Source organism: Patiria miniata, unplaced genomic scaffold (assembly GCF_015706575.1).
Source record: "Patiria miniata isolate m_02_andy unplaced genomic scaffold, ASM1570657v1 HiC_scaffold_20, whole genome shotgun sequence".
NCBI lineage: Eukaryota > Metazoa > Echinodermata > Asteroidea > Valvatida > Asterinidae > Patiria > Patiria miniata.
Window position 1 is genome coordinate 39,432,760 of NW_024037059.1, and position 24,861 is coordinate 39,457,620.

General features: G+C 40.2%; 1 protein-coding gene across 1 annotated transcript; it reads left to right on the plus strand.

Annotated features, from left to right (window-relative positions):
* The first annotated feature begins 243 nt into the window (after nt 1–243).
* On the plus strand, nt 244–23,576 carry LOC119729108 (CYFIP-related Rac1 interactor B-like). The gene is made up of 11 exons (XM_038201625.1): nt 244–484; nt 14,752–14,834; nt 14,997–15,118; nt 16,626–16,731; nt 17,462–17,601; nt 18,685–18,759; nt 19,580–19,705; nt 20,356–20,435; nt 20,968–21,094; nt 21,886–21,956; nt 22,709–23,576. Exons 2-11 carry the CDS (start codon nt 14,765–14,767, stop codon nt 22,770–22,772), a joined length of 981 nt encoding a protein of 326 aa, XP_038057553.1. The 5' UTR covers nt 244–484; nt 14,752–14,764; the 3' UTR covers nt 22,773–23,576.
* The last annotated feature ends 1,285 nt before the right edge of the window (nt 23,577–24,861 follow it).

Here is a 24,861-nt window from a genome sequence, read left to right on the forward strand (position 1 = left end):
GTTTTTTTCTAGACTTATTTTGAATTAAAAATGTAATTAAATATAAACTTTATATGAACAAGGCTTAAAACTGCACTCTGGGATATACCTTCCTTTACTCTATACAGTTAACGTGCAATATTTTTCGCAAAAGTCTGTTTTTGGACTCGAAACTGTACGTAAAGTACTGCGGAAGCCAGGCTATTCCCGCTACTGCATGGAGTATACTTATCTTGATTCACGCTTCCTCCAGATTTTCAGCAGTGTGCAGCGCATTGCATTGCATGGCATGCACACGACACATACAGTGCGGTACGCATTTTCGTTTCTGGCGCCGCGGAACCAACCCGGAAATAGCACATGAAAAGTGATTTTTGTTGGCGTGGTGCACCGGTATTTCTCGTGAAAAAGTCGACTTTTTGCAGTCCTGGTAATAGTGTATTCGGTGAAGATATCTGAGGAGTGTTGGAGTGTCTGGAGTGGTGTTCGTTGGGCATAAATTCAGGTAAAGTTTCCAAAAATAAAATGGGCAATTGAGTTGAACATCATTCGAGAACTTTTGAGACGCAAGGGTTTTTACGGGCACATAGAAAACTGTATTAAAAAAAGACGAACACACGCTACATTCTGCTCCACGGCCAGTAGCACTGACTAGTCTGCTACTTGCTAGGCCTACCTAGTTATTGTTTTTACTGTGTTGGCGGCTAGTGTTAACAATATATAACATGATTAAAATAAGGGAATAAATAAGTCAAGTGTTGTTAAAAATTTTGGAACAAATGTTGCATTTGCAACTTGACGCCACTTTTTCCTTCATATTATTTTTATTATCATCTCAATGAAGGTCAGTCATTGCAAAAATGATGATTAGACATAAATCTGAGACCGAGAAACATTTTCAATTTTGTTACGAAATTTCTTGACTCTCCATAGACTTAGTACACAATCGCTGAAGTGGCATCAGGTTGCAACAGTTTGTCCAAATTTTTTGTTCTGTTATGTTAATCGTGTTATTGTAATAATATGGTCAACCATTATTCATGTTAAATTCGTTACTTTCGTAGAATCCTAGTTCCTACTCGGACTATTGCATGAAATGCGAGTGACGTCTGTGTATCAGCGTCAACATGGTCAACAAGTTTAAATTGAATTCTGAGTATAATTGTGGCGTTGTAAAGTTATCTTGTCCTTTTCCACTGTGCTCCACAAAACTATGAAAGAATGCCCTCTATAGAATGAAAATCAAGAAGATTGAGTTGCAGGAACCTTTCTCATTTTTATGTCCACATTTTCATGTACACAATGAAAATATTAAAGGGACATTAAAGTTTGTCTCTCAGTCTCAAGAATCGAGCTGTTGGGTGCTAGTCGTGAATCCTGCCTCACCGCTCACATGTTCAAACAGTGCATCCCTTTTTTCGGACCTTGCGAGAAACAACTTAAATGTGTATTGGTGCTGTGGGTATTATGTGTCAAGCACACAACGAGTATCGTACATTAAATGGACAGGCCTGGAAATGTACATATATGCGTGTGCCGCAAAATGTCCGCTGCTACATGTACCTGGGTTTTTCTCTTTTCTCAAGAACAGTAAGACATAAGGTTAGTTTCCTTTCAACCAGACCTTTGAAATAGGATAAGTAAATAATCCAAAACATAAGTTTTTTGGGGGATTTCTGGCCATAATGCCCCATTAAACTAGCCTTAGTATGCTACTTAGTACATTGTACACACAATATGGTACACTATACATGGGAAGGATTTTATACGAAGTTCGCTAATTTTCCTCTGTATTGACTAACAAGCCCCCCCCCCCCCCCCCCCAGATAGCAATTTCATGTCATCAAAGTCAATTTGAGCAGTGAGAAAATACAAGCATTTTCTTAGAAAACACTTAGAATTTTTTTAGTCCAATCTCATAGGGTTTGTACACAGGGTGTTGAGTGAACTTCGTATATGGAAATCTTTCCCCCATTAAACTTGTAATTTCAATGTCATGACTGTAGCCTTATGCTACTTAGGACATCGTACACACAACATGGTACAGATACACTATACAAAATGTACCTTGCTACACTATGCTAAAACAATATTCACAACGGCTTTGACGGAGACGGACACAGTTCTTTCTTGTGGTAAAGCCATTAAGTTTTCAAAGGCATGAAGGTCAAATGGACCAGCTATTCAATGACACTGTCCCACTGTGTGCATGGTTGGATAGAGATAATGATAGCCGGCACCGTACCATCTGCAGTTTGCATTCCACAGCAAACTGTCACAATTCTTCCTGTGGAGGCCAGTGAAATAAATCACCGTGGAATTTGTCATCTGATGATGCTTGTGTTGGTCACGGCAATCTTCAATGAGTAACATTAGTATGTATTGCAAACTGTATGCTCACATATGTAGAATATACTTGATTTTTTGAAAAAGTACATTTTATAAGTAGGCATAGCACGCACAAAAATATCTATTGTGCAATATGTAAACAGACAGTGCCAATTGAAAGAGCTATGTGAAAGATGAATATTTGTTTTTGTTTTTTGAAAATCGGTCAATGCATTTCAGAGTTATGGTAAATTAAAGCATACATGTACTTGAGTTTTTGAAAAAGTACATGTACATGTACACATTGCATTTGACCAAAGGACAACACGTAACCCTCATATTATTATTAAATTTAATTTGGGAGTACATTGTATTTTAAAATAATGAGCCAAATTAACATTGTGATTTGTGAGTCAAAAAGAAAGTGAGCTGGATTAATTATTGTTTTTTCTTTAATACAAAGCAATCAAATTTGATACACAAACGAAGTGTGTCTTAAAAGAGCAGGTTCTTCCACTCCTCTGTAAAAAAAAAATTACTGAAATTGAACCATGCTATCAGATGTTATGCATGTTTTTCTAAAAGAACCTATATTGGAAAAAGTTCCAAACCTGGATATCACTTGACTCACACCCTGTGCACAAACCCTGTACATGTACATTGTATGATACTGGTCTGAAAAAAATCTACGTGGTTTCTCAATAAATGCTTCAATATTTTCCCTGCTAAATTTCACTTTCTAGGAAACGGTTTCTGATGACTGATAGGTAACTGCAGGGAAAAATAAGCGATACTGTCCATGTGGAATTCTTCCCCATATTTTTAAAAGCTGTCCATGAAATGCCATTGGAAGCTATTGAGCTGAGTGAGAATTACACGCTACCATTCATTCAAACACAAATGAGATTTTAATCATTTGAGTCAAGATTGAAACATTATTTTTACTGTCAGATTTTCTGTTTTTAATATGAGGAACAAGTTGACTCTTTTATTCAGAAATATTGATGGCGATATTTGGCTGTTTTCCTTTGCAAGTTTTCATTAATTAATTCATTCATGGAGACCTGTGCGAAAACGTGGATGTTTAATGGGTATTTATCAGTTCGTCAAACGGTAAATGATCAGTGGTGGACAGCTGAATTTTGTAATCTCTTGATCAAAATAGACATAACTTGGGAATAGAGCATGCAAATTACATGAAATTTTCACAGTTACTAGTCAATAACATGTACTTTATCCCTATCTTATATTTATGAAATGGAGCGAGCTGCATGTCTTTTTAAATATTTGGTTTTTAGTCCGGTCACTTTCTTTTTGACTCACCCTGCAGAGAATTTTTCAGGATTTAACCAAATAAATTACTGTGGACAGAGGATGCATTTCATATCAGTGAAAAATGAAAATGAAAACGTGCATTTTTAATCCTTAATGCGTTTATGGCCATTGTACAACACAGGTGAACAAAAGGTATGAAATTGAGTTTTGCCAGTAAAAAAAAATCTAAATAAACATTAATAAATGTTACAGTGTCATTTTCAGTTAAGTGTACACCGCAATGTATGTACTTCACATTTGCAGTAGGTCTTTGAAAAGCTTAGACAAATCTAGCTATATGATTTTTTTTTGTTTAATTATTCTCTGAAAAAAAAGGTTGAATTATTTTCTGAAAATGGTGTACATACATATACTTATGTACGATGTACATGTTATGTGCATATTACTCAGGGACTTTCCAACAGGCAATTTTCACAGAATAGGCCAAAAGTCAATTGCCCCATTCATTTTAAACAAGCTCTGAATGCTAAAGTTCTGCTCTCCTGTATATCAGACTTTTAAGGACATGTTACTTCCTGTTCAGGGTATTTGAATAGTCCTTGAGCCTTGAGGGGGTCGGCTATAACAAGAAGCTTTGTTAAGTGAGACTAGTGACAAAGGAGTCGTCCATACATACATGTTGATCAATACTGTAGGCCTTGGGAGTTTTCAATATTTGTTGAACATTCATGTATGTTTCAATTGAAAGACAGAAGCGGTACATTTTTAGACACGGTTTGTCATTAAACGTATTCCTGGCCTACAGTTTCAATAGTTTTGCTTCCATCCATAATGTTGTGCTAGCCTTGCATCAAACTTTCTTTTTGATTTTTTTCTGTCGAGTTTCTTGGAAATTAAATGCGCAATTTATATTGCAGTCTTCCTTTTGTGTATATAAAAATTAAAAAAATACATACTGCAGAATTTTGTGTTGCACTTCTGAAATCTTCTCATTATCATTTCCAGATCACCTTGTCTAATTTAAACTTGTTTGATGAGCTAGACACTCGTGAATGCTCCGGTACGTCGGTTTCGGAACAACGGCTCTCATCCCAAGTAATTTCCCGTACACCCTATATAGGCAATTTATTACGTGTAATGCTAGGTTCTGGCAGCAAGTGTGGTATGCAGTGATGATATTAAAACTGGTCTCAAGTTATTCTGACACTTTGGAAGGTCATGCTGGTGTACGTATTTGACAAGTCCTTGAATCAGTGCGCATTCTGCATCCATAATTTCACACTATGCATGTAGGATAAATGGAAAGTGGTTACAAAACATGTAAAATATGTTCATGAATATAATTAATTATATAATATTGAACGGCATTGAGGGGGATATAAGAATATATTGCACGAGCTACATGTCCATAATTTCACACTATGCATATATATATATGGAAAGTGGTTACAAAACATGTAAAATATGTTCATGAATATAATTAATTGTATAATATTGGACAGCTTTGAGGGGGATATAAGAATATATTGCACGAGCTACATGTGTACATGTACCGGTATAATGGTATTGTACGAGTCAAAGACCAGTGCAATATTGTTATAGTGAGTGCAGTACATGTATATTCTTGTAGGCCTATCCCCCGAGAAAAAAAAATCTGACATTATTTTTATTATTTGTATCAGGCTGACTTGATCCGCAAGAAATGAAATTCAGGATGATGTTTATGTCTCAAACTTCGTTGAATATTCTTCGCATACTGAAGCAAATTGTGCAAAGCTCAAAGCTGCTATTGTGGTTGTTGACAACAGTGCGCAACTGCGCGTATATGCCCCGCTGCGCACTGGGTGCGCGTGGGGCGGTACTGCGCACTACGCTCTGTTGACTGGTTGACAAGTGTGAGTTTCTACGCTCTTGATCGGCCAGGAACCAGCGAAATTCGTTAAAACGCCCCGATAAAGATATCCAGATAAATATATCAAAAATAATAATGTCCTTATCATACTACATATCGCAGTCACCGGGTAATTTTTAAGAAAGCATACAATTCACTGATTTATTTTTACCACTTGAACTTGAAGCCTTTATCATAATGTACGATGCAGTCTGCACACTTACACTTTATCAGGAGCCAAGTGATATTCTTGCCCCAACTGTGACTGGTGCAAAACTATGTTGAAGATGTCCTCATCAATTTTTAAAATAGGCATTTGATTTAAGCCTACTTAATTTTTTTTATTACATTATTCAGTGTGTTTTGATTGTTTTCTTTTATTTATGAATTATTTGTGTAGGATTTTTTAATCTGGGGTGTGCAAAATTAAAGCCGTCAATATAAATCCTTCTAGGCTAATGCATGTAATTTTGTTCTAAAATGTTGATAGAATACATTTTTTTTGTAAAACATAATGAATATTATCTTCCATGGGGTGAAAATGTTAATTCAGATCCCATGCCTTGACCTATTTGTCTTCTGTGCGTGCTTTTCTTCCCGGATTTGAGTGTTCTCCAGTTCCGTTCGTTAATTCTCAATTAATGTCGTCTCTATTAGATCATATTTAATGGAAATTCCATCCTCCGGCAGTGCATCCAGTCACTGTTGGATGATCAAGTGGAGGACACACTGGAATAAAATTGTGTTTCCCTTTTCAAATGTTCCTCCCCCCCCCCCAAGAAAAGTACCAGTAGTTAAAATAAAAACAATCTGTCACATGAAATTTTACTATTACAAAGTAATTTGTTGGTAGTACGTATGTAACGGTATTTCAGTTATTTTTAATTTTTGATTACCAAGATATTTTGTAAGATACACAGAGAATTAGGCACAATGTATGGCCCTGAACCCATGTTGAGTACAGGTACATGTACCGGTACGCACACGTGTGTACATTGTTCAGCAGGCTTAACTAAAAACAAGCTCTTTGTTTTTAGGAACAAATGATATGGATAACATTCATAATTAGGAAACATTCATAATTATGATACCCTTTAAACTTGCGATTTATGTTCAGCACAACACACCTTTTCCCATACAATATCGTGTTTTCTATCAATCAGACCTTGCAAATTACAATAAAGGTGTCCATGTACTTTGTATGGCATTGGAAAGGACATCGTAGTAGTGCTTTCGTCTTTTTCAGCCACCAAGGCAGACATGTGGGTTGTTTTTGCTCACAGCATATTGAATATAATAAGGATTTTTTTGGATCAGGATTGTGTTTTGGCAGTGGTGTTCAACCATGCATGTCTGTTTTATCAATGGGCTCGGGTGTGCTCATTTTGAATGGCCTGACCTGTATTTGACTGGAGATGGAGTGGGTTGAAACTTGATACAAAGCCAGTTAGATTTTATTTGAAGAATGCCGTTCCAGCCATTAGGCCAAAAATTTAAAAGTCTCCGGTTTCTGGTATGGAGCCTGCCCAAAAAGTGGTTTGGCGACGCGGCTTTTTTTTTTTTCTTTTTTTTTGCCGTTTTTTTTTTCTTCAAATGTCGGCTGATGACTGCAAATGGTGCCTGACTAAACTTAGTGCAAATATATGGGAGTCCAGAGAGGCCACATAAAGCTTATCCTAACCCCATCCAAAAACACGTTAAAATTGTACAGCAGCAGGATTCCAGTCAAACCAGTGAGTTTGGCGGTTTTGAGACATCATCATTCATTGGAAAAAAAACTTTTTCATTTTGCCGACGCGCATGGCTACGGCGACGCGCGCGCATACCAGAAACCGGAGACTTTTTTTTTTTTGGCCTTATCACTCTACACAACCATATTGCTCTCTCAAAGTACAAGGTGCAGCTATAAAACTTACTAAATGAAATATAGAAAGACTTTGTGGATCCTCTTATGAAATCCGTGTACAGTCAAATCTTGTTAGTACAAACTCTGTTAATACAAAATTCTGGTGATAACAAACAAAAAGCCTTAGTCCCGACTGTGCATTTATATGCACAATGAATGGGACTGATGTTCCTCTTAATACAAAATTCTGCTATAACAAACAATTTGGCTACGTCCAAATGAGTTTGTTATAACGAGACTCGACTGTACATACATAATGTCCTGTGAGTGTCATGTTTAATTGTAAACAAATATTTAGAGTACATGGTACTGGTGATTTGCAATGGTTTAATCTTAAAAATGTCCTGTTTATGAACAGTTACATTTACATAATACACATTGTACATACGTGTATGAATTTTCAACATGATTGTCTGCTAGAGCTCCTACTTTTTTCAATTTTGCGAACTAGTCGACCCTAATGGAATTTCAACTGAAACCGTAAAAAAAAACAAATCGTTAAAAAAAAGTTGGTCAATATTTTCTCAAATTGAAAACAAAAATGAAAGCACAATATTAATGGCACCTATGTAAAAAAAAGATCTGTTCTTAAGTTACTTAAGATCTGTAGGTTGTTTTTCAGTAAGAACAACAACTGTTTTTAGATCCTTGCTATTACTGGCCTAAGAACTGTTCTTAAGTTACTTAAGATCTGTAGGGTGTTAGTAAGAACAATAACTATTTTAGATCCTTGCTTTTACTGGCCTCATCTCTATTGTCATAGCACAAGCTTGTTGCTTTAAGAAATCAGGAACTAAACCACAGCCAACTTTGCTGGAGGATATCCTGTTGGGAAAGCCTTACATTCAATTCTACAAATTGCTGCCCTTTGACACTTATCCTGAACTGCAGTCGTAGATTTCTGGCCGCCAGATCCGGATAGAATGGGTGAAGCTATCGTGTTCTGCCCTCTGCAAGATTGATCACATTACAGTATCAGGTGCAAGTACATATGGGACTTTTGCACACAAAAAAATTGTATTCCACTGGTGATACTCAAACGTGCTGCATTTCTGTATTGATGAACAATACTTTAGTTGCATAGGGGGCCTATTGAATAACATTTACAAAAGCTTGATCAGACATTAGTCCCTTCTAAAATGAAATTAAACATCACAGTATGAAACATGGGTACCGGGCTACCCATAAAAGAAACCCAACCCAAAATTCGAATCCCAAAAGTTGTCTAAAGAGCTTTATAAATTTTGCAAAACGTCATCTGTCGTGCGTTAAAATGCACATAAACGTGAAATCTGTTTTGGTTTTCCATGTATGTATCCTGTTTTTCAGTTTGAAAAATCCCACAAATGGCATTCAAAACCATTCTTTCTCATTGTCTGAGAAGTTATTTAGTAATTTGAAAAGTTGGTTGCGGGTACCCGATCCCATAGTCTGGTTCCGGTTCCTGACATCAACGATCGGGTACCCAGTTCCGATGCACAACCCTGACTGGTAGTTACAACACTGTACCCGAAATCTTTACACATTGTACGTATGAGTGTACATGTACATGTACAATGCACAGTCTGTAAAGAAAATAATGAAAAAGAATAATTTGGGCTGTATTTGCTCCTGCTGGTCACCACTATTCATGAGAATTCTGTTGCCGGCTCTCTTTAATTCAATTGAAATTCCTGACCTTTTCAGAGACTTCAAGCTGAGAATAATCATATTTCTTTTCGGAGCAGAGCTGAAGATTGCTCACGTTGTGAGAGCAATATTCCCATATATGCAGTTCTCACCACATAAACATTAAAGGAGAATTCTGTCACACTAAAATCTTTGACTTTGCTGAAGTTAAGGACCAGATGAGACATTTTAACCCTAACGTACCTGAATCCATCAAAATCCACACCCCTGTTTCAGGGGAATTTGGCGGTCTCAGGATACCTCCATATTGAAAAAGTTGGGGAATTTTTTTGGGATTCAGGACATGAAGCCTAGCAGTACTGCAGGATTTTGATGGATTCAGGATACCTCCATATTGAGCAGTTGGGTGACTTTGATGGATTCAGGATCTCGACAGATTTACTCCCGGCTAACTGGTGGATTCTGATGGACTCACTGGCCACCAATTTTTTTTTGCATGGCAAAATTGATGGATTTTGGCGGATTCAGGATATTTTTTAGTAAATATACCAAATTGCAAACTCGTGAAGTGATAATAATAATAATAACATAGTGTTCTTCCAACAAAATAATGATGTAAAATTATTAAGCTCACTTTCAAGGATTCTTTTGACCATATGGCCCGTCCCAGTATTTCATATGGAAACGGGGATTAAATTTACTAGAGGATTGCTCTTAAAGGAGAAGTTCTGTGGCTGTGATTGAATCAACATATGTCGCTGGGCTCTCGAAGAAAGCTTGGTAAATATTTGAGGGTGTGTGCTGATGGACCGAGATGATTTGCACTGTGTGCCGATGACAGTTCATCTTACAGGAAAATGATGAACGCCTTGTGTGAGCAATGCGCAGTGGATGGGGAATTTGTATTTATGTGAAACACTTGATGAAAGGCTTGCGGTCGTCATTTGACCGTCTTCCAGCCGGCACAAGCAGCCAGTAAATATTTGCAGGCATATTGTGTGGTTATAGACTTTGAACTCGGTCGAGGGTAGACACCATTTATCATGACACGCGCGTGGAAATTAAAAATTTCGCCTCTTGAGAGAAAGTGAAATTGAGAATCTGTGGCCGGCTTGTTTGATAGTGATGGCAAATAGGGAGACAATTTAATGTAATCATGTAGTACATTGTACTTTGTATAATGCATGCATTAGTCCGAAACAAAGTTCAAACAGAATCCATAATTGGAATAATGACAATTGACGGACCTTATTCATGAGAAAGCCATTTTTGATCGTGTTTCCTGAATTTTATTTACACATACTGTATGCGATTTTGTTGCGCAATAATGTCACACGTTTTTATAATTACGCACAAATCAATGAGCGCGATAACATTTACGCGGCAAAGTCGTGCGACTTATTGCGCTGATTTCATAAATCGCACAACGTATCACACATTTTGTTTGTTCACACACGCGCATGTGCGACATAGTCGTTAAGTGACAAAATGACGGATGCGTAAATAGGCCTTGTAATTAACTGTTGAATGGGATAGTGCCAGACTATTTACATACATGTACAGTATGCGTTCCAAGCCTAACTTCCTTTTTTTTTTTAAATGTGGCTTAAAACATTAGCATATAATCACAACTTTTTAAATTTTTCCACAGAGCAGACTGGTATTAATTTGTAATTAAGTTCATTTCATTACTTCCATATCTACTCGCAAGTTCCAAAAATGAAGATTTTACCTCACTTTCAATTTAATATGGCCGCCTTGTGAATAAAGTCTATAGACCATTATCATGTTGCGGCCATCTTGTTTTTTTCCCATTCAAATCAATGTAACCAAAGCGAGGCTGAAAAGAAAATAGTCTGGTTCCTTTTTGCACAAAAACCATTATCATTCAGTAGTGTTATTGAATACAGGGAACATGACTGAAATGGTGGCAGCATGATAAAGGTCTATAGAACCGACACGTATACAAAGTACAGACCTGTACATACATGTAATGATGTCATGCTTCTTCCTGTGGGAGCTTGGTGGCTCTCCTCCATATGCCTGTCTCCCTTGGGAAAACAGACACTATGTATGTACATGTACGTACAAAGCATGACATCAACTGTTACAGTTGTCCGTCTCTGGATTTTTATTTGGGAAATTTCTTCAAGTCTAGAATTTGAAGGAAATATTATGAGCCTTTTTCCAATATTGCACGATTTAATTTATATCTATTCAATTTTCAATTCAAAACTCACATTTATTTCTATACCAAAATGATAAATACAAGCATAGAATACACGATTAAGTACATAAATCAACAAATAGGCCCCTAGAGATTGTCAAAAAGGTGAAAATCTATCGACACATGATGATTTCACTATTGTCAACCCTAGGTGTGTAGTTTCCTTTCCTACTGGTACTACACCAGTCACCAATGCGGTGATCGATCTAGGGTCCGCCATTTCCCAGTATCAGTTTTCTCTTTGGCATTTCTCCGTTTCTATCACTGTGTTGGTACAAACGTATGGTCTGTAAACAATCCTGAACCACAATGTGCATGGAATATATGTGTATCATAGTGCACACTACATTTTGGTGTATGGTTTCAGTTTTCTGTGTGCCATAAGGTTGCATTAAAGAAGGAAATAACTATATTTTGTTGACTGATTATATGCATATGTGTAAATGTATAAAGTTCACCAGTCTTGTGAGTTTTATTTTGCGGTTACAACTTAAACTATATATTAGCATTGAATGTAGTTTACATTAACATACACGTGCAGTTTTCATGTACTTCCTTATCAAATGAATGGTAACATAATGAACTTGATTAGTTGATAGCAATTTGTTAAGTACGGGTACAGAGCCACACCCATAGGTCTTGTTAAAATGATGTCATTTCCTACAGACCATCCATGTGCATCTGGGCAATTCCAAGGTTACTCATGTTACGAAAATGTAATGTGAGTAACCAATTTTGTGCGTCTTGTTTATCATACATAACACATTTTTCTGGATGTCATCTTTGGTGCTTAGGTAGGTCTAGGTCTACTCTATCTACCATGGGGATAACTTTATTAAACCCTTTCAATAAGGTAATTACATGTACAGCCCAAGGAAACTCAAAAGTACATCACAGATGTAACGTGAGTAACCGTGGAACTGCCCATCGGCATTTTGAGCATCAACTTGCATAATGCGCATCGGCTGCGTCGTATTTCGAACACATTTCGAGCAACAACGGCGCGTGTTTGAAACATTTTCAACACTGTGCAATGCGTGCTCGATTGTGTAAAATACGCAATTGCAGTTCTCCCACAGAGATGGCCGTCACTGAATGAGCCCTATTGTCACTTTAGTAACTTTAAGTTCCGTGCTTGAAGCTGCCAGTTATAAACATGTACAAGTGTATCAAAAGTACATGTACTTCCGAAAATTACGTACCTGTACACAGTGTTCTAGCCAGGGTGAAATTATAGCGTAGGGGTAATTTTGGGTCGGCGACTAATGCGAGCGCGGAGCGCGGAGCCCTTACGGCGTGGGGTCCAGGGCCCGCTTAAGGGCCCCGGAAAATTTTGGACTCTAGATGCTCTGTGGTGCAATCTGAGGCGATTCCCTGCCACTTTCCCCTGATTTTTTTTTAGCAGAAGTGTTTAAAATTATAAGAAATTTTGTTTTATTTGTTTCAATGATTAATACTCTTGCTCCAGTAATTGTAAAGTTTCTTCTGTTTTCAAATTTTAGATTACGTTTACAATGTATAAGTTGTTCCAAGATCGATGCTTTCTGATGTTTAACCATTTTTAGTAGTTCCTCAATATTTTATTAAAAATTGGGATTTACTTTGTCAATATTAAGTGTGAGAACAAATCGCATGAACATTTCATATTTCAAGAAGCCTTGTGTTGTGTAGCGCTGCCGTAGTAGCAGTAGTTCCGATTTTAAATTTGTAAATAAAACCATCCGATCGGCAGGGAGAGAAATTGTAAAACCATGGAGGTCTCAGACATAAAAAGTTGTCGGCGATTGCAATTTCAATATGCTACAACACAATGTGAAGGAGAAATCTCATTTTTGTTATAATGTTAAAAAATATAATTGTAGATAATGACGATGAGAAATAATCACCGGGAATTGCTTCCTATCCCGGCCGCGGCCGGCCCCGGCCGGCCCGGCGTGCGGGCGCGGCGCGGGCCAGCCCACATCGGCTACGCCGGCGAACTACGCGACCAAATTTCCCTCAGCATTTGAGAAAGCTACGCATTCGTGGAGCGCTAAAAAACTTGTTTTGTTGCAATACTTGCTGATTGGTTTTGTCCTAATAACAAACAGATCCGTTTTTACTACCAAACTTATTGAACTGTTATTATCAGCAACGAGTAGTGTACTAGTGTGTAGTCAAAAATCCAAATTTTCGACAGCGACATTCTTCGAGAACAATTCTTCACGTGCGGCCATCTTTGGGGACGGATCCATTGATATCGTAGGGGTGCTTAACCTTTCTTTGGACATCGTTTCTCGAATAAATCCTTTACGAAAATTATGTTCTGACGTTGGAGGACTTATTTTCAAACAGTTATATGTTTCGGACTTGATAAAAAGTATTATTTATAATTTTAAAACAGCTGAAATGCTTGTAAATATTGACCTTAGGAAAGCACACCCGATAGCGCAAAATGGTGTGGTCCACGTACGTCCGTACGGAGCGCTGTATCTACGCAGCACAAAACAGCACGTGCTTATTGCTATCATATAGCGAATGCGTGTGGCGCAGCATCACGGTAGGGGTATCGTACGGGGTACGTGCGGTGGGATCGTTGTTTATTTTTCGCTGTGTCGTATGGCCAGTGCGCAATGCTCAAAGTCGCTGCGCTTGTATACGAACAAACGGCAGATATTTTTTTTTTCGCAACCAAAATTTATAGCGTAGCGGTAGCGTAGCGGCGCGATTTAAGCGTAGCGCTTATTTCCGAAAGCGTAGCGGGTGCTAGCGCTATTTGATGCCTGGCTAGAACACTGTGTACATGTACAATGTACCCCTTCCCAGAAAAGGACAATGTACTCTGAAGTCAAGAGATTGATTTTTCAGTGAATACTTCTGAGTGTTGTGAACTGTATGACCTCTCCTTTTGAAGAGGTCAGTACAGTTGTGTAGCTACGGATACATGCCACATATTCAGCAGGGTGTTCTATTCTATTCTATCGCCGCCAGCAGCGGAATTGCAGAATAATAACTAATAATAGAGCTCAGGGATAGTGACGGGTTGGGGGGAATAGGGCTAGGAAAACATGTACACATGTATGGCATTAAAGTAAACAGATACAAAACAAACAGTAAAAATCAACCGGCTCCCTCGACCCGAACGACCCACTCGGCCCACGACCACCTCGACCCACGACCCCCTCGACCCATGACCACCTCGACCCACGTCTCCCTCGACCCACGACCACCTCGACCCACGACCCCCTCGACCCACAACCCCCTCGACCCACGACCACCTCGACCCACGACCCCCTCGACCCATGACCCCCTCGACCCACAACCCCCTCGACCCACAACCCCCTCGACCCACAACTCCCTTGACCCACGACCACCTTGACCCATGACCACCTCGACCCACGACTCCCTCAACCCACGACTCCCTCAACCCACAACCCCCTCGACCCACAGCCCCCGGACCCACGACCCCCTCGACCCACGACCCCCTTAACTTACGACCAGATTTTCTAAATCATTTATCGTTTTGATTCTTTACAGATAGTGCGTTGCCATGGGCAACCTGTTGTTAAAACTTCGAGGTCCACAGGATGACGACCCACAGATCTTTATTGACTTTGAAAGTGAGTCACACATTGGACAAATTTGGTACAATTGAGGTCACGCATTTGAAATCTTTGGTATAGTTTTGTTAGTTTTAGTTCTCTCTGTACCGTGTTCCTGAGGTCAGAGTTTGATACCTTTCTAGTAAAAAAAACCTTTTTGTGGTGTGTCTTGGTTTACAGAAGCAGAACCCAAGGAAAATGAGGAGGAGCTTTACAACATGGCGGAGGATGTCTTACGGGAGGCAGATGAGATATTGAAAGACTTACAGCATTACGGAGGGGCGGGAGAATCGATTAGAGCGGTAAGTTTAAGCCGTGTCCCAATCAGCTGAGGTGGTGCCATGCTCGTGCTCATTTCACATGGGTGCATAACCTTTGTTTGAGGGGCGCGCGTAATTTGAAAACCTCTATTAGTCAAAGGAGCACTAAGTATGTGCAGACCACCCACATGTAAGTGGTGTGCCATGCCTGCTTTGTCATCTGTACAGTTACCTGCTATAGCGAGGGGCAACAAAGCTTTAACACTAATCGCCTAGGCCCTTTTTGGCTAGGAACCATCCTCAATCCTCCCAAATCATTGGGTGTTTCTCGAATTTATTTAGTGGAGGTAGACCACTGCCTCAATCCTTCAAAAATCCTCCAACAATCATTGTAACACAATGAGGAATTGGCGATGATATCCAGAAGCAGTGAGGATGGTATCTAATATTTATAATCTCGGCATAATTTATGCATGGCTAAGCATAAACAACACAAGGTGCAGCTTAAGACCTTAACACAATAGTAGTAAAGTGTGTCACGAGCCAATGTGGCCCATCAGGCCGGCATTTAACTCCGGTTTCATTAGCATGAAAAGACTGAGAATACTTCTACTCCCCCTGGATGGATGCCAGTCCATCGCAGGTTACTCCCCAGCTAATGCCGGTACCCATTTGTACTCCTGGGTGGAGAGAGGCAAGTGGGGGTGAAATGGCTTGCCCATGGATGCAATACATGACCAGCAGCTGGATTCGAACCCCTGACCCTCTGATCTTGAGTCACGAACCCTAACCACTAGGCCACACTCCCCAATTGGACAAAATGCATAGCCTGCCAAAATCAACTTGCACAAAATGGCATACAATCTCAATCCTCCAATATCCTTCAATTTGGAGGATTGAGAAGGGTTAGTGTTAATTTGTCTGTGAAAAGTTTCAAGAATTGCTTAGCATTTGGGTGGCATGGTTAGCATTTGGGTGGCATGGGTGGCTTGTGCGTAAAGCGCTCGCCTCTCACCAAGGTGACCACGGTTCAAATCCTGGCCGCGGATCACATGTGAGTAGAGTTGTGCGTTGGTTCTCTCCTGTGCCACAAGGGTTTTTCTCTGGGCCCTCCAGTTTTCCTCCCTCTGGAAAAATCAAACACTTTCGAACTCAGGCTGTGCTCCGTGGTCATAATGGGTCGATGTGGCTGGCAGCCTTAGGCGCCTTTACATGCCAGCGGCCCGACCACGTTGTAGCCGCGTCCTTCGCAATTCAGCATACCAGCTGCGAGTAAGGATGATTAGCCTCCCAAATTATTATTATTATTCTGACAAGGCCAGTTGGCTCAATATAGAATAATCCAGGCAGGCTATCACGAAGGCCCCCTTCAATGGCGAAAGCATTGTGGTAGCTGGTGTACAGCTATCGCCATTGAAGGGGGCCTCATGTGTGTACTGTGATCATCTGCCCAGATTCGTCGATAGGGTAGAACAGTGGTGCAGAAAATGCACTGTGTTGCAAATCCTGGACTAACATTACTCGCGTCTTTTCACTTCTATTTTTTCAGGCCATTTGTAACCCCAGGAATGAGGAGTTGCAACAGAAGGCATGGGCTGACGTTTGTCCCTTGGTAGCACGGCTCAAGAGATACTTTGAATACTCACAGAAAATTGGTAAGTCCAGCCGCAAGACGGTTACCTTCATGCTAACTCATGGCTGTTGTATAAGATAGCCTTGTCATCAAACGCATCATTACTTCACTGTTAAAAACCTTAACATGATTGGTAAGGTGGGACTCATTAGACCCAAAGCTTTTGCCAAATGTGCTGATATCCGTACTCTCAACTGCTAAGTTGACAGGACATGAATATGATATAATGCGATGCAAAAAGCGCAGGCTATCGTACACCATCTCGGGACTTGGTCGCCCCCCTCCACTCTTCCCTATCCAACATTAGGGTCCTCATCTCCCCCGTGTCACTAAGACCAACATCCCATGTACGTGGCTCACCTTCCCCCCCCCCCCCCTCCTGCCAGTTCCTGAGTTGGCTCCCACAGGATAGTGTCGTGGCTACCAGCTCGAGGTGGGGGGGGGGGGGGCGGCAGTGGCCCACCAGACCCATCCTCCTTTCTTGACCAAGATACGTGGAAGGCCTCCATACAGGTCGATGTTACGGATGTGGTCTTCCCAGGTGACGTCTAGAGCCATGCGCAGCATCCTGGTGTAGACGCCATCAAGCGACTTCTCCTGCTGCACAATCAGACATTGATCAGAGAATTTATCGCATGTATTCTCGACTTCTAAAACTGTGTCAAAGTAGTGTCGATTTTGAAAAGCACAACAGTGAATGGGTCAATAGAGCACAAGTGAAATATTTCTGGTTTTTTTTTCTGCATTTTCAGAGAAGGCTTTGCGGCCGTTACTGCAAGAGTTATGCACCGACGTGGACATGAAACCTGCCGAACACCTTGACAGTCACCAAGCACTGGCGAAACAGTTTGCTAAGATACTCCACTTCACTCTCAAGTTTGATGATCTTAAGGTGGGTAGAGAGACTTCAAAGCCAAGGCAGGAACAAATGTGATCAAGGGTTATAGTCGAAGCACTTGTGACAAATCACAAGTGCGTCTCTAGTCCAGTCATAAGTCCATCACAAGTCCATCATAAGATGATCACCCCTAAAAGTAGTCCTGAAGCCCATCGCCATTTTAATAAATGATGCCTGCACTCCTATTTCATCCGAATTTCACAGAAATTACAAATGCAAATTCCTGTTCACGGTTTCCATGTACCCTTCTGTTTTAAAAACCCTCAAGTTCATGTCCCACAAAATGTTCTTATGGCAAAAATAGAGGGCATGCAAATTGTGATTTGGCCGACGTGGGCAATTTCAGGCCTATTTATCAGCTGCTGGCAATATGTTGTGTCCTTGGGCAAGCCACTTCACCCACATTTGCCTCTCTCCACCCAGGAGTGTAAATGGGTACCAGCATTAGCTGGGGAGTAACCTGCGATGGACTGGCATCCCATCCAGGGGGATAGAAATTTTCTCGGTCGTTTCATGCTACTGAAACCAGAGATGAACGCCGCGCCTGATGGGCCAGATTGCCTCGTGACAGACTTGACTTTTACTTTACTTACTGTGTACAGTCTGGAGTTCCTGCAGGCAGTTCCTACATTATGAAGGAACAGCCAGCTTTTCTGCCTTGGGCCCAGACCATCCTGGCACCAGACTGTTGCCTTTGCTTGGCCTTGCCTCAGGCTAACTCTGTCTGGCACCACGAATCCACAATGTCTTACCTTGTTAAGTAGGTATATTGAGTCATCACGATCATGTGCGTAGGCTTACCAAGTTAATGTGCTTGGCCATTTGAAAACAAAACCATGTTACGGTTTGAAGGTTCGAAAACTGCCAGTCTTGTATTTGTATTTCGAGGAATGCGATCTCAAGATTTGTTAGTTAAGAATTTACTTTTTCTTTAAATGTAAAGTAAGTCATCCTGTTAATACAGCACTAGAGAACATTCTTTTTCTCTCATTAACAAATGAGTGATAGTCCAACTGAAATCCTTTTGATGGATGCACATGCAGTATTTTTTCCAACTGTTTGTATGTTTTGTTTCAGATGACCAATCCATCAATTCAGAATGACTTCAGTTACTACCGGAGGACGCTTAGTCGAATCAAGATGCAAGACACGGTAAGCCCCTACCCCTTCAAAAAACAATTTGTAACTTTACAAAATTTGAAGCTTTAAAGTTGTCTTAAAGATTATATACAATGTTTGCTTTTGCTGTAATTTTCAGAAATGTATGGATTTGGGAGTAAGTGTTTTACAGCAAATATTGTAACACTGACCTGTTTTGTGTTCATAGATGCTGGAAAAACCAAGAAAAAAATGTTGATCTTGTTGTCTGGTTTCCTGACTCTACTTCAGACAAAATGGAGCATTTTAGACATTGGGAAAGTGTCAGATCAGGGAACCAGACTAGCTGGCTTGCACCCATTCACGGATGAATAACTGATTGCAAACAAAATTGGGACTAACTAAATTTGGTAAATTTGGGGCAGTATTTGAAAAAAAAAGTCATTTTTTTGTAACGATGGTCGGCCGACCATCATTTGATATTGATACAAAAATTCCACTTTTCTTGAAAATGACAGCGCAACAGGTGCCATGATTTCACAGGATGCTTGAGACTATTATTCACTTACAGTCATGTATATGTAAGGTATTCATAATAATCTGGTAGTTCTGCTTTTTGATGTTTGAAAATGTTGTATATTTACCTTTATGTCTAAAATTTAGATGTAGTAAAGTTCAGTCGACTGTCATATGACAGCTTACAACCACTCAACGTGATCACAATTTGAACTCTGCACTTCGTGTCAGTGGAATCATTGTTAAGAAAATGCAGGTGGTTTTTTTTTACGTAAAAAATGTGGTTGCCTAAAATTTCTCTTTTTAATAGAAGGTATAACAAAGATCGAGTAATGTTGTCGGTCTTCTGTCTTACCAGGACCAAGGCCAGAACCGCACCTTTGCCGTCAACAATGAGATGGCCAACAGAATGTCCCTGTTCCTGGCCGAGGCTTGCCCCATGCTCAAAGTCCTGAGTGACTCCACTACGAAGTTCGTCACTGAGGTATTTAATTCAGAATATTTCTAAAAATTGTTTTAGGAGTGAATTTCTGTGTATAACATTTTTTTTGTCCACGCTTTTAATAAATTATTAACTAGCATCTACAGTCTGAAATGTTAAGTGGTCTACGCAACAGTGATAAAAAAATCAATGAAATGTTAAGCAGCTTGCATTTTGAGGATCACACCTGATGGTTTTTTCCTTCTGGGGCCATTCTGTAAATTGAGGGTCCAAAGTGTGACATTTTCCTGTCCCTTTTACCTTGGTACTTTATAATTTGCCATTCAAGTATTATTAAGATTGACTTCAAATAATTTGTTATTTGTTGGGTAGGTAGTTTGCTATTCATAATCACTCTTGGAGGATGACTGCATTAAGGAGTGCATCAGAAATACTGACATCATAGATGTCCTATGTAAAAGACCTATATCATGCTTCCACCATTTTAGTCATGTTCCCTGTATCCAATAACAGTACTGAATGATAATGTTTTTGTGCAAAAAGGAACCAGACTATTTTTTCCCTCCAGCGTCGCTTTGATTACATTGATTCGAATGGGGAAAAAATCTAATGGCTGCAGCATAATAATGGTCTATAGGGACAGGGAAAAAGTGGACCCCAAATTTATATAATAATTCATATCCTATTTACAGTGCAAGCAGGTTCCACTTGAGAACACAACAGACGTACTGAGCACGATGGTCTCGGTCTGCAAACTCATGATAGCAAGAAGGTAGGAATGCTTCCGACCCCTAGCCAAGGAGTAACCAGTCCTTTCCTTATTTGTTCACACTTTGTTGGTCCTCGAATTTTCCTTGTACTCCATTACTTGTTGTTTGGATCAAATATCACCCTTTCGATCGGATTCCAAGTCTTGCAAACTTGATCACCGAGGGATTTCCCCAAGACTTGCTTCCATGGCATATGTTTCATTTTTTTTTGGCGACTGAAATTACCTTCCTTGTTTTTGGTACCAGTTTCCGACCAGCTGAACTTTTTGCCTGTATTGTTATCTCCGTGTTTCTCAATGTCTTTTTTCTGAAGCTAGGCATTTAACCTGAAACCTGACCAAACCTGATCCCGAGAAACCCAATGCTGAGACCGGAGCTCACAGCTACAAACTGGGGAAATGGCACATAGCCTTTCACAAAGCTTACTTGGTGGGACTCGATCCACGAGCTCCTCCTTACCCGTACATCCTGTTTTGGTTTAAGACATGTATAAAGCTGGCTGTATCTTCAAATCATTTCTCTTTCCTCAAACAGCGAGCACTTCTCAAGATTCCAAAACGAAGACACCTCTCTTTTCTGTATGCGTATCATGGTCGGCCTTATAATTCTGTATGATCATGTCCACCCGGTCGGAGCATTCGACAAGAAATCAAGCATAGATGTAAGTGTCTTGAGTATTTTCTCCTTATTTGTTTCCTTCCCTTTGGGGGTGGGGGAGTCGGGGAGGGGGAAGAGAGAAGCATGGTCGTGTCTAAGTGATATACGTTATGCCTGTTGCTAAGATTGGAAGTTTAAAGGGCCATGTTTTTTTGTTTTTTTTTTAATGCAGTCTATGTATATGCACCTTTGTGTCCCATTTAATCTTATTTTCAATTTACTTTTTGCCATTTTTAAGTGCATTTTGGTGCCTTTTTTCATTTTTATGCTAATGCAAATTTGCATATTCGTGAGCAAAAGTGTGACGTCATTTCAGGCAGACAACTCAATGTTAAAGCTATTTCAGCATAAAAATATGCCGAAAATTTTGATATTTTGCTGTTGTAAATATTCTTTTCTTTGGTGATTCATTGTTGTGTCAGTATATGGCAGCAGACCAATGACCCAAGTTTTTTCACAAAACGTTGTCAATGACCAAATTTTGGGTTCACAGTTTGAACAGAAAACCCCGCAACTGAACATCGTCTTCCCGAAATGACATCACAGCAACAGCGCCCATAGTTGTCCGGAAAAGCATGGACAATTTTAAATATTTAAAGAAGTGCGCTTTTCAATAAAATTAACCAAACAGGGATGTCAAATAGTTTTCATACATTTAAGAGGAGTAGAAAGTTGCACAAAATGTGTTCCTAAAAAAAATAATTTCATGGACACTTTTGTCTGAAAGCGAGAGTTATCAGCAAATTTTCTTGGCATTAACAATGCTTTTGTTAACTTGTTTTTTGCAACCAACAGGTGAAAAGTTGCATTAAGGTGCTGAAGGACCAAAATCCCAATGAGTTTGAAAATCTGATGAATGCACTGAGGTAAGCCACACTGATTATATTCACTAGAGACAATCCGGGCATGCTATCAAATCTATCACGAAGGCCCCCTTCAATGGCGCAAGCATTATGCTAGCTATTGTTGAGATTATGGTGACTTGTATTCAAATTAGCATAATAACACTATTCTTGCGACATGAAATTTGGACTTCCGTGAAGTCTTGTCCCTTTTACCCTTTTACTTAGGCATGCACAATACGCGCCAATCTCCATATAAGGAGGTGTTTACGACCACTCGCAAGAGGCACATACCATAACAAAGCTAGAGGGGTGTTTCGAAAAACATAAAGTAAAATGGTTGAACAAACGCGTTGGAAATTTATAATTTTTGACTTGTTTTGACTTTTTGACTGAAAAGGCATTTTTGAATGGGAATTAATGTGTGCTTGGCCGGTATTAACCAGTTCACGTCAGATGACGTGTATCATGCAAAGATTTTGCGGATGACGGATAAACACGCAACAAGCGAGGCCGGAAATATCTGTCTGCGACCCGCTCGCAGCGAGCGAGGCCGGAAATATCAGGGTGTGCTACCCACATATGACAGCCTGAACCCTTCTGGCATCGAGGTTCGAGAAAAAAAATGCTGTGCCTCGGTCCGGTTAATGTCAAAATAATGTTTATGTTAAACAAGTCCGTTTAAGACCGGCGTGGGGCCTGGTCGCCGATAATGGCCAGAGCCGAATATCACCCTCCATTACCACTCCTTTTGAATGTCTGTCCATTTCCCACAGGTACAACAGCAAACATTTTAACGATGAAAGCACACCCTACTCCACCAGGGCCCTCCTTACCTGAGCTGACCTTTGACACGACCTGCAGGGTCACCAGACTCGCGATCCTTCCATTCAGTGTATCTTCCTAGGAACGTCTCATCACGGAACAGCGTTCTTGTGTTTCAGCCAGACTGTTCAATTTCAGCCAAATAAAACCTGTCTTTTCTCTGGGAATTAAAAAGTAGGTGAGAGAAATTTGAGTTTCACTTCGATATATTTTGTGAAATATGAATATTTCTAATAATTATAATTTGTGGTAATATGATTCTGTGGAAAAACTTGAAATCCAAATTGAATGGTTTTATTTCCCGATCTTAAATCTAAAGCACGCATTCTTCATAAAGCCAAGGAACAAAAATACTCTTGCCTTTTGCCCTTGACCTTTTTTTGAAAAAAATTAGAATTGCAGTAGTCACATGGAACATGTATTTAAAAAATGTCATTGTAAAGATATGTTTTATAATGCTCTGAAGACATTTCGGAGTAATTGCAGAATACCCCGCCACGCGAAAATTACCCCCTAAAAATAAATGGCTACGCAGTCGGAAAATGTTGCAGAAATGTCCAAAGTACATGTAGATGTCGGGAAGTGGATACGCGGATACAATATACGGGGTGGATTTGAGCGCTGGAGGGTCTAAAGAGGGCGCTATTTCCCTGTATTATTTATGAGAACGAAGCATCCATATATCCATGTTGGAAAATAACGAAGGCGCTAGGCAGAGACAACGTGATTTGAATGGGGAGCAGGGGAAATCCAAAGTAGGTGCCGGGAAGTGGATACGCGGATACGGGGATACGGAGTGGCACACGCGTGTGGTTTTGGGGGAAAACGTCCAAGTCCAAAGTAGGTGCCGGGAAGTGGATACGCGGATACGGGGATACGGGGATACGGGGTGGCACACGCGTGTGGTTTTGGTTGAGCATCCAAGCGTGACTCCGTATCCGCGTATCCGGATACGAGGTGGGATAGGTGAGTGGCGGGTATTCTGCAATTGTGCCGACATTTCAACTGTACATGCGAGTAACATTTTGCCTCTCCTGTGATGTTCGATGCTTGCAATATGATACAGATAATGAGTGCTCATGAGTGCAATGGTAAGAATAATTTCATGAGGTGACAGATGGAACGTTCCATTCCACGAGGCGAAAATGGGACATTCCATCTGTCACCCAATGAAATTGTTCTCACCCTTGCACAAATTTGAAACATTCAGTATTTGTTTTATACAACACCTGAATAAATCCTCGTCATCTGATTGGCCAGAGTCGCCAAAAAGTGTGACTGTGCAGTGGAACTTCCATTAAGCATGGAATAGAACTTCTATTTTTTGCTGTGTGTTGGGACGAATAAGTCAATGACACGTGATCAATGACGGGGATTCATTTAGCCATTGTTTACAACTGGATGATTTTGGTTTCCGGCGTGATAGACCGAATTCGGAGGGAAAAAGCGAGATTTGGCGAAAAAAAAATGCTGGGCCAGTCTACACTTGGCACAGAGCTAATCATTTATAGTGATTCAGATTTGAATAATTCTAGCCCTTTTCACACCAGACAAATCTCGGGGTTGACGCAGGGTTGAAAACATGCATCGTTTCACACTTGAAGAATTTCAACCCCGCGTCAACCCCGAGATTGGTTTCACCCCGGGTTGAACTCAACCCTGCTCCAGACCGGGGTTGAGATTTTCAACCCAGGTTGAAAATTTTGCCAGTGTTCAAACCAGTAGTAACTGAGCATGATAAGCTTGATTTGCATGAAACAAGTGTGACACGATGCAGGGTTGAACGGGGGGTTGAAAAATCAAAAACTCAACCCAGGGGGGCACTGGGTTCGCCCAGGGTTGAGTTCAACCCGGGTTGAGAGGCTCTAGTGTGAAAAGGGCTATAGAGCTTTCCAAAATGTAAAGGTTCCCGAAGTGTTCAGATCTGGAGGAGGTTCCGTTCATTTCATCGAAGGTCTCATTTTGTAAGATCCACAAAATGAGAGAAGTTATAGTTGCAGACACTGCTTCTTAATATTCCGTAGGAATTTTATATACTTGTAGTGGCAAAATGTGGAGAGTGTTCAGCTGGGACTGAAATCTCAGTTTTTTCGTGGTAAAAAAG

What these genes read in the sequence shown, in the direction of transcription:
- LOC119729108 (XM_038201625.1), top strand. Translation starts at nt 14,765, where the DNA reads ATGGGCAACCTGTTGTTAAAACTTCGAGGTCCACAGGATGACGACCCA. An exon ending in GATCTTTATTGACTTTGAAA is followed by an intron (nt 14,835 to 14,996) that starts GTGAGTCACACA and finishes CTTGGTTTACAG; the next exon opens with AAGCAGAACCCAAGGAAAAT. An exon ending in GAATCAAGATGCAAGACACG is followed by an intron (nt 18,760 to 19,579) that starts GTAAGCCCCTAC and finishes CTGTCTTACCAG; the next exon opens with GACCAAGGCCAGAACCGCAC.